Source organism: Lampris incognitus, chromosome 8, assembly GCF_029633865.1.
Source record: "Lampris incognitus isolate fLamInc1 chromosome 8, fLamInc1.hap2, whole genome shotgun sequence".
Classification (NCBI taxonomy): Eukaryota; Metazoa; Chordata; class Actinopteri; order Lampriformes; family Lampridae; genus Lampris; species Lampris incognitus.
Window position 1 is genome coordinate 30,767,250 of NC_079218.1, and position 10,607 is coordinate 30,777,856.

The 10,607-nt window shown below is 43.2% G+C and overlaps 1 protein-coding gene across 1 annotated transcript; it reads right to left on the bottom strand.

The window, feature by feature from the left end:
* Positions 1 to 873: 873 nt before the first annotated feature.
* Positions 874 to 10,337, bottom strand: LOC130117299 (uncharacterized). Its single transcript, XM_056285509.1, has 8 exons — positions 9,845 to 10,337; positions 8,803 to 8,938; positions 8,375 to 8,458; positions 6,372 to 6,558; positions 4,336 to 4,408; positions 3,651 to 3,780; positions 1,455 to 1,665; positions 874 to 1,185 (listed from the first exon to the last, which is right to left on the bottom strand). Exons 2-8 carry the CDS (start codon positions 8,920 to 8,922, stop codon positions 1,073 to 1,075), a joined length of 918 nt encoding a protein of 305 aa, XP_056141484.1. The 5' UTR covers positions 8,923 to 8,938; positions 9,845 to 10,337; the 3' UTR covers positions 874 to 1,072.
* Positions 10,338 to 10,607: the final 270 nt, after the last annotated feature.

Consider the following 10,607-nt stretch of genomic DNA (forward strand, 5'->3'; position numbering starts at 1 on the left):
AAACTGTTGCCGGTTGGCCAGGAAAACCCTGTCTGCTTCAGCAGCCAGAGAACGGTAGTCCTTGGAGGCGGCGAGAGGAGAACTGGCCAGTGCTGTGCGTACAGGTGCGGGGAGCTGCCTCAGAAAAATGTGTGTGAAAAGAAAGGCCGGATCAGCCGATCCCAGCACAGACAGCATTTTTTCCATTAACTCAGACGGTTTGCCGTCGCCGAGGCCATTCGGGAACTGTAAACGGTCTGCCTTCTCCAGCTCCGACAGTTCAACTAGTTTCAGGAGGAATGTCTTTATAGCATCGTACTTGCCAGCAGCTGGCGGAGCTTCCACCCTTACCAAAAATGAGTATACTTACAGTATATTTTTTAAGTATACTTTAAGTTAAGTCCAAGTATACGTGTAGACTTATATTTATAGTATACTTGTAGTATACTTGCTAAAATACTAAATTCGGACCACTTGAAGTATACTACGAGTATACTCTGAGTAACTCATAGTATACTTACTCAGAGTATACTCATAGTATACTTCAAGTGGTCCGAATTTAGTATTTTAGCAAGTATACTACAAGTATACTATAAATATAAGTCTACAAGTATACTTGGACTTAACTTAAAGTATGCTTAAAAATATACTGTAAGTATACTCATTTTTGGTAAGGGAAGTGCTGTAACCTTTCATCAGCTGAACACTAGACAATAGAATTGAATTAATGATCCACTAGATGGCACCATTCTACCCCTTCCCTCACACACACACACACACACACACACACACACACACACACACACACACACACACACAGTTTTTCATATACCAACCATTATGGATTATTCAACCAAATCTTATAAAATTGGCTAATTATTCTCTTTGTTTTTAACTGTTTTATTGGGTAAACAAGTTGAATAAACAAGTAAACATTTCTTGCAGCAAGGTAACAGAATGTTCACAAATAGACAGCTGCACACTAATTTTTTTTTTTTTCTTAATCAAAATGGATAAATGTGCGGCTACGTAGCGCAGTGGTTAGCGCAGCACGCTCTGGTGCCCAAAAATAAATCTTAAAAAAAAAGGATGATCAATGAATCACCTTATACTTTTTGGACGTATAGGCCAAGTTGTTACACTTCTGACGGATGATACGCCTCACCTCAGACACGGAAACAGACGGAAATTTGATCCGGGCATGCCCTGCAATGGACACAATTACCACAAGTTGTAAAGGTAGCCTTATGAAAGATATTATAATAATAAATAGGAATGCATGTTATACCCTTTAAAGATTGCTTCTATACATGAACAGCCAATCACAGACAAACTATAGCAGACCAATCATTTGCGTGGAGCCAATAACCCCCCATAAGTGAGTTTCAACCAACTGGTGGTAGTGTGTTGCACATGCCGAAATGGGTGAATGACTCTTGGTATGCGAGAAGTGACCACAATATTAAAAAACTCACCAATTAAGGCTTCGAGTTTTCCCCTATCCAATGACGGCTTGCATTCTAGCTCCTTGTGCGCCGCAGACTGTCTGCCTGTCAAGCTGGACAGGGCATCCCTGCCAAAGACTACAACGGCCAGGTCCCCAATGTAAGACGCATGTGTCGTTGAGCGTAGTGCGCTCAGCTTGACTTTTGAGACATAAACATCGGAACCTGGCACAAGACAGACCTGTAAAACATAATAGAAACAATTAGCACAACAAATCTACTTAGAAGAAGCTTTGAGAACAGGAGCGGGGCGTTCGAGCCTTTCGGCTCAAAGGCTCGATCAAACTGGAAGCTTGATGTACAAGTACACCCCCTGGACATAACGACAGTACATCACAGGGAAATTTCCCCAATCCAACCCTTCATGCTGAATGCCAAGCAGGGCGGCACTGGGTACCATTTTTACAGTCTTTAGTACTATGACGCAGCCACAGCCGATGGTGGGATTCGAACCAGCGTCCTCCCGATCTCAGGGCAGACATTCTAATCACTTGGCCACTGAGCCAGAACAAAAACCATGTATAGCAACGAGGGGCTACGACCGAAAATCAAAAATGGTCTGGGCGTATCTCTATGCCGGATGTCCATGCTAAATTTTGTCCAAATCCGTGCTCATTTAGGCCCTCATATCGTGGTACAGACACAAACGCCACATTACGAGCAAAATGGCGGACTTCCTGTTGGACTAGGGCTAATTCTGCTAGTCAGTTTTGGTGTGTCTTCATGCCCTTAACCTGCATCCCAAATTTCATTTGCCTACAAAAAAACCTTTGCATCTGCCCAAGCCATAGCGCGGCATTCAACGTGCCGCTCAGCCACGCCTGTTTGGGCTACGGACAAAATTTTAAAATGGTCTGGGTAGGGCTGTTCGATTTTGCCTAAAAAGAAAATCCCGATTTTTTTCTCTCAAAGCCGATTTTTCGATTACGATTACGATTGTTTTGTAAATAATAATTTAAAAAAAATGACAAAATATATATATTTTGAATGTCTTTTTTTAACTTAACTTTTTTTTTTAATTCAAAGTGATAATCACATTATATTTAGTGATGCAAATGATTAAAATATTTAATTGTGATTAATCGTACTATTTCCATAGTTAACTAAATGTGTCTTGAAATATTAGCCTAACTGTAAATGATGGGTCACTCACACATATAGCCTACAGTAGAAAAGTAGAATAGAGGGATCAAGCACACACACACACACACCAGAAATCTCTTCATTACTAAGTCAGACAGCAAGCGTTGATTTTTTGGACACCGACTGCATGGGCTCACAGAAATAACTGATAATCCCATTGCAAGAGCTGCATTGCAGCTCGTGTCGTGAAGTATGTTTGGCCCACACACACCCCGGGCCCAGACCTCTGCGCTCCAGCACGCACATACACTATGGATGCATTCTCATCGCATTCAACCCCAAAGCATACCGCATGCGCGTAACGCACTACTAGAACGCAAAATACTATCTACCGGTAGTCCATATCTACTGTTTATCTACCGTAGATATTCACAACTTGGAGTACACACAGATACAGACACAAGTCACATACAGACAAATGGCCTACCTGCACAGTGTTCCCCTGCCTCGGGCCAACGGTACAGACATCATGCAAGCAAGACAGGTAATACAGTTGAGTTGTAGTTCATGGGATGTGCGCATTTAGCCTATGTGCAACAACGTGAATCCTGGTATTGGTAAACGCGGATCGGGACTCGTCATTGTCGCATTTGCCCGGTAAAGTGAAGTACTGTACCAGTTCTTTCTGCCGAGAATGGAAGTTTGTAACGGTAGTCCAGTAGCGTCGCGAGCCGGCATTGTTATTGTTTTCAAGACTCGCGCTCGTGTGTGGAAGATGAAAGGCAACGGAAACTACGGTGGCTTATATATACCAAAAATAACGCGTTTGTGGAAATCGAATGTACGATGTGAACATTTAAATAACCGTTTTCACCAGGAAATCGTTCTGTTCGGTTAAACCGAAACATCGCGCAGCTCTAGGTCTGGGTGTATCTCCAGGCCAGACGCACGTGCAAAATTTAATCAATCAAATCCGTGCATGTTTAGGCCCTCACATCGTGATGACAGACAAACGGACAAACAATCGGACTGACGGACACAAAGGTAATCCAGGTGAATGTGCTTTAAAAGTGCAATACTTGCCATGTTGTTAGACTCATTAGATGACTCTTCAGCAGATGGACACCTCACTGGTTTTGCAGCTGGAGATGTTGGAGATGACATTGCAGCACGTGCAGATGTTGGTGATGACATCACTGCTGCAGCTGTGGTGCTAGATAGATTAAAACAAGTGGAAACCAGTCAAAAAGAAGTGGGAAAAGTGGAAGACTGCCAGTCTTGAAACAAATTATTTTCTAAAAATTCTGGTACAGTCGTAGTTCTGTCGCCCCACAGCTAGAAGGCCCTGGGTTCGAGTCCTGCAGAGGACGATGTGTCTCCAGTGGGGGGGGGGTTCAGAAATGGGGATGGCTAGTGACTCTACGGTGTCCATTGTCCGGGCCGTAAGGTGAAGCCAGTTTCAGCCAATCTCTTATGTGCAAAACTCCCAAATATGTGGACACGGAATAGGATGGTTTTTGGGCCTTTCTGTGTGGAGTTTGCATGTTCTCCCCGTGTCCCCAGGGGTTTCCTACTAACAGGAACCCCTCACAAAAACATGTAGTACCCTGGTCACTATAGCACCTCCTCTGGTCAATTGGGCGCATGATGGGAGAGAAAGGAATTGGTGAGAATAACTTGATCCTCCCACGCATTACATGCCACTGGTAAAAAGTCTCCAACACTACTTCACAACAAACGATTGAGCATGTTGCCTCACAATCCATACCTTGGGTGCTCTTGCTGGCTAGCTTGAACCCGTTCCAGCATCTTTTTCAGATGCCTCACAGCCTTTGGAAGCTCTGTTAAGAGAAAGAAGAATAATTTTAACAAGAAATCAAGCAGACACCTTGCATAAAAGCGGTGTTGAACAGGTTGAAGTGTGGAGGGTTTGAATGGGCCATGGTTTTAGCAATGCAGTCGTAGTGTGATCATGGCCCCTTTACAGGCATGGATTTCAGCAAGACTGGGCTCACGCTTCAGCAGCAGAACTGTCGCTAGGCTTTGCTCATAGCAAACTTAAGCAGGGGATAGGAACCACACATCAAGCACATGCCTGACTGCTAAGCCACATCCAGCCATTTGGAGTTGTGGCAACTATGTCGGAATTTAATGAGTGAATTTGGTGTTTTATTGTGTTGATTGATTTAACTTGGCATGTACAATTGATATTGTAGGCTGAATGAAGTCAGTGAACACTTTAACAGACTGGCAAACAAAATGCTGTATAGCTCACTTGCCCTTGCGCTGAACGACTGCATATAAAACCAAGAAGTGTATCCCACTGTCGGATCCTGGTGTGAAAATGAAGCATTAAATCATGACAAGCAGTGGGTTGACCTATTTCAACCACACCTAGGGCATGGAGCATTAGTGATAACATAAGTGAATGGCATTCATTCATTCATTAATAATAATAAATTATTAATTAATAATATATATCAACTGGAGCGAGCACGTAACCAACGAGCAACTGTATGGTGGGCTGCCACGGTTGAGTGACAGGGTTGCATCCAGGAGGATGCAATTTGCAGGTCACTGTCACCGACACCCGGAGCTTCCAGCTGGCAGACTTGTGCTATGGGAGCAGTCACGTGCACGTGGGCACCGATCGAAGGGTCACCCCACAAAAACATTCGTGGAGGTTTTGGCGCAGGATGCTGGGGTGGAGAGCTCTGCGGAGCTGGCCAGATGTATGTATGAAAGAGAAGATTGGAAAATACGTTGGCGAACTCGTCTGAGGACGACCTAATGAATAGGGTGGTTGTGAGACCCGAGCGAAGCGAAGTATTGATCTGAAGTATGTTGAAAGCCTAAGGGTGCTGGGTAGAAAGTTCCAACTATGAAAAATGAAACCTCTTGTTCAAGTTTATTTCTATATTTCAAGCCTATAAGTGTGCTCCTTGTTCAAGCCTGAAGCTGGAAAAGAATCTTGAACAGGAGCACTGTTTGGGGGTGGTGGTGGGATAAAATATCACCAAAATTGATTATCGTCTTGAGGCGTTAGACCCCCTAGGTGTGGTTGAAACAGACCGACCCACTGCTAGGAGTGATTGAATGCTTTTCAACCCGATAGGCAACAACAGTCCCGCCCCTTCCTGTTTACTCCAACGGACTCAAGCTAATTCGGAAGTCATTCATTTTCCCATAGACCTGTAACTAAATCATCATTTAAACGATTTCTAAGCCTCAAACCGAGTAAAAATATATATGTGGGTTATCAGGACCACAAGCCTCATTGATATATACCAAAGGAATTTAAAAAAATAACATAGAAAAAATCGTTTTTTTCTCATTTTTCCTGTTTGTTTTTTTAAATTCCTTTGGTATATATCAATGAGGCTTGTGGTCCTGATAACCCACATATATATTTTTACTCGGTTTGAGGCTTAGAAATCGTTTAAATGATGATTTAGTTACAGGTCTATGGGAAAATGAATGACTTCCGAATTAGCTTGAGTCCGTTGGAGTAAACAGGAAGGGGCGGGACTGTTGTTGCCTATTGCTATAAAATAACACACATTAGTAATTGACGCATAAGGGAGAAGGAGTGGGTTGGCCTCTTTTCACCACACCCTTCAGCCAATCAGAATCAAGAGGCACAATCAAGAGGCACTACTTGCCGTAGTAGAAATGTAAATTGACAGCCTTCCAGGGCAGGGGTACGCTTGCGTTCAATGTATGACGGATGCTTCATTGTCACTACACTAAGCCAGGCTATCAAAATGATTTGTGAGCTGGAAAAAGTTGAGATCAAATTATCACCTCTGGCTGCATCGAGTAGCTCCCCCTTCAGGTTCTGGTTTTCTTCTTTTAGTTCTTCGTTTAACTCTCGAAGTCGCCGATTTTCCATGATGGCCTGGCTCCACGTCCGGGGGAGGGGGGGGTGGGTCAGGTCCTCTGGTTCATCCAATGCCTCGTCCTCCATCTCCTCAGGCTCTTGCCTAGTGGACTACATCACAACAAATTATGGTATGCTCACACCGAAAATGCACCACTAGGAAAGCTAAGAGCTCTAAAGCCATGGGATTTACTGGTCACTTGTTGTAAGTCAATGAGATAGTTGAGCTGGGGGGGGGGGGTCAGATCCTAGCCACAAGCAACAACAATTACATGTCTGTACTGTACCGAAAGCCCTGTACCAAGTATACCGAACATCAGAATCAAATCATTCGATCAGATTGATGTTAGCACACTGTCAACTCCAGTGAAATAGAGTAGCGCTTTTGACTGTTTTGCCCTCTCCGCCAAAGAAATTGGTTACTGGCCAAGGCTGGAAATTGGATGTTTACCTTTATCATGCACTGTAACAAGTTGCACTAAGGGCTCCGTTATGCTTGTTCTCGAGAGCCTGTCGCGCGACATTTGAGCAAGGAAGTTCCAACAGGAAGAGTTACGGTGGGCATGGCTAGCCTCTATGTAGAGTCCTTGCGAGGGGTGAGTGCTCAGTAGAAACCTCTACAGACCTCTGTAAAGGCTTCTGTTGAGAATGCACCCCTCGCAGGGACTCTAAATAGAGGCTAGCCATGCCCACTGTAACTCTTCCTATTGGAACTTCCTTGCTCAAATGTCTCGCGACAGGTTCTCGAGAACAAGCATAAATGAGCCCTAAGTCCCACCTTTTTCTATTATGTTAAAAAGATTGATTCCTTTTCTAGTCTTTAAAGACACATTCAGTGATTTATTTATGTGAATACAGCACCAAAACAGCTCCACATTCTCTTAGAACACACTATTCTAAGGTGTCTGGGCAAATGCCCAATATCTTGAGACCCCCTCCTTTCCTGTATTTGGGTACTGAAACTTTCTTGGAGCCACCCATTTTTGGTTCCTAATGGTTTCCCTAGTGGTAATAGTTTCCGTAATGGTTGCTCTAAGGTGTCTGGGCAAATGCCGGATATCTTGAGACCCCCTTCTTTCCTGTATTTTGTGTCTGAAACCTTCTTGGAGGCACCCATTTTTGGTTCCTAATGGTTTCCCTAGGGGTAATGGTTTCTGTAAAGGTTCCTAATGGTTTTCCTAATGGTTTCTAATTGTTTCCTAATGGTCTGGCAATTTTTTGTTTTTCATTGGCCAAATCACTGAAGGTGTCTTTAGGTCAGAGTAGTGCCAGCGGTATGTACCGAACTGCAATATTTTCCATTACAGTACAGTCGATATCTGCATGGTCGAAACATGTCGCTGTTTGACATGTCTAGCCACTAGGCTTTTTTATTTAAATAACTCCTGCCGAGTGCCTGGAAAAACTTTTTTCAATCTGATTCGTTTTTCCAGGATATCCAAGAGCACAGCGCTACACTACTTGATTACCAACCTTGAGTGCCTGGTTAACACACCCCCAGAACAACATTGAGCTGAAAGCTTCATTTTATCACAAAGTTGATGATAATCCCAGTGAATGTACTAACTCCATGTAAGATGTTAGAGTTTACCCTCTAAAGGCTACACTTTGGTGAAGCGCAGCATCATCAAAGCACCAAGAAGTAGAATTTAAAAATTCTACTTCCTGTTTTGAAAAAGAAAATGGCCAGTGATTTGTTCTGTGTTACATACTGATCAAAACATCCAATTGGAGCAAGTCTCTAACGCATTCCTGTGAGGGGTTTTGGACGTTTAAAGAATTTGGTCATATGACCAAATCGTTAGCTAGCTCATGCTACCTTGTGTTAGTGATCCTTTTGGGGTAAGGAATCATTAGAAATTAACTTGTAAAAAGGGTGCAGTGGCCCTTTAACCTCTCTACTTCCAGTCTATGTCTAATTCAATACCATTAGTTCTTCCTTCAATTTTTCGACCATGTCCGACGAAGCTTTTTTCTTGTCCTTCTGGCTCTGGGCTGTCGATGACACCTTCTGTTGGAAAGGAAAATCAGATTGTTTTCATTATGAGAGTGCAATGACAGATGTGCATTTGCGTTTATGAGGACAATGAAAAATGTTTACAATTGTGCTATTGACCTGATACGCTCAATGTAGACTTTTTTCAAATGTTCGATGCAATAATATGAAATACCTATGACAGAGGGGTTCGCTAGTCATGCAGTACTCATAATTAAAAAGGGTATGGCCTTTTAATTTGGAGGGTAGTAACAAGTAGGCAAATCAAGAGCATGAGTGGATACACCAGTAACAAACAGTGAGTAGAAGTATAATGCTTTGTCTACATGCAAAAGGTGAAAGTGCTTTTTTAAGGTTACCTTCGGTTTTTTGGGCCGAATCTCCTCCTCCTCCTCAGTTAATTTTTTGGGGGGATTCGCTTGCGGGAAGTGTCCCAAATGTTGGAGCCCTTTCTGCCAAACTCCTCTCGTTTCTGGCATAAATCAGGGTAGTCATCTGGACGGAGAAAATTGTTATTTCGAGAGGAAGCTAGTAAAGTATTCACACCCTTTCATTTTTTCCACATTTTGATACGGTACACCCTTATTCCATGATGGATTGAAAGGGCTACTCCACCCTTGATACAAGTTAATTTTTAATGATTCCTTACCCCAAAGGATTACTGTAACACCATCTATATGCTAGCTAACGTTTGTACCATGTGACCAAAACTTTAAATGTCCATAGATCCTCACAGAAAAAGAGTTGACTGTTGCCCCTTTAAAATGAGTCTTTTTATGAATTCAAAAGGGCTGCCGTCCTACCCGCCTGTCATCCTAGGGAGGAACAAAGAGCTTCTGAGCACAGGACAATGGCAAAAATAGTAGCTGCACAGCATCATGACTCAATTTAGCATAGGAATGCCTTTTTTTTCTAAATTGAGTCAAATCTGTAAATTTCATTTTTACCACTAGAGGTCGCTAAAATCACTTACTGTCCCTTTACAGATTTTGGTCACATGGTAAAAACGTTAGCTAGCGGACGCTAGCAAGGTAGCTATCATAAGCCTATATGAATGGCACTAGAACTAGCTGGCACAAGCTGGCAGACTGATGCTGGGAGCTAACCGGAGCGGGCACTAACTAAAATTTATCGGTGGTTAGCATTTTAAATGGTAGCAAGCTTGATACGCTAACGTTAGCTCCGGTTAGCTCCCAGTATCAGTTTTCCAGCTAGCTAGCTAATAATGTCACATTTTCTAGGCTAAAGGCTGGGGTTGCCAGCCGGATAGCCTATTGCACGTGTAATAAATTACACTCTATCTCTAACGTTAAATAATGAAGGAAATGGCCTTTTACTCTGATATGTCAGGGTAACGTTAAACATTTTCAACAAGTATGAAGTAATTTTAACTCAACTTACTACCGAAGAGCAACACTTTGGCCTCGTAGCTACTTTCTGTCTTCTTTTTCCCCTCAAACACCTTCCACCTGACCTGGATCCATCCATCGTCATTTTGAAGGTCTGGACATTCTTCTATCACTGGGTCTAAGCCCTCCAAATCGTCGGGTTGAATTTGGGTTACCGAGCCCACTTCAACTTTTTTGTCATTTTTAAAATAAAACAAAGCGTACTTGTAGTCCATGTTCAGATTGTAATTTTTGCTAACGTGCACCCACGCCGTGAAATGACCGAAATCCCGCTCTTGAAGGGAATTCTGGGATTGATATTTTGGCACGCATGCGCACACTACACAACATAAAGGTAACATCGCTTTTCGGTTCTCGCACGCAGCTAACGTAGCTAGCCAGCTACAATGGCGAAAAAAAGGGGATCTTACAAAGGATACCTTGAAGATGGAACAGAGAACATTCCAAAACAAACACAACATAGCCGGACGAAACGGGTAAGTGACTCCAGGTAATTCTAGGTATTACGGCGGGATATATGTTTGAACTTCAGTTCAGCATGCTAACGGTAAACGGTAGCTACCGGTAGCTAGCACTAGCAAAGATTCGGGGTCCTCCCTATAGTCCCCGGGTCCTATAGTCCCCGGGTCCTATGTTCCCCGCTTTGTATGAGACCGGGGAATATCGGACCTTTTTGTAAACAGGGGGCCCTATATTCCCCACTTTTCCCCAAAAGGGTCCCATGTTCCCCGTTTTGTATGTCCAGGGGAACATAG

Excerpts from the sequence above, each read along its gene's own strand:
- LOC130117299 (XM_056285509.1), bottom strand. The coding sequence starts at position 8,922 with ATGCCAGAAACGAGAGGAGTTTGGCAGAAAGGGCTCCAACATTTGGGA. Across the intron at positions 6,559-8,374 it reads AATTGAAGGAAGAACTAATG|TCCACTAGGCAAGAGCCTGA; the intron begins GTATTGAATTAG and ends GTTGTGATGTAG. Across the intron at positions 1,666-3,650 it reads CTAATGAGTCTAACAACATG|GTCTGTCTTGTGCCAGGTTC; the intron begins GCAAGTATTGCA and ends TATGTTTTACAG.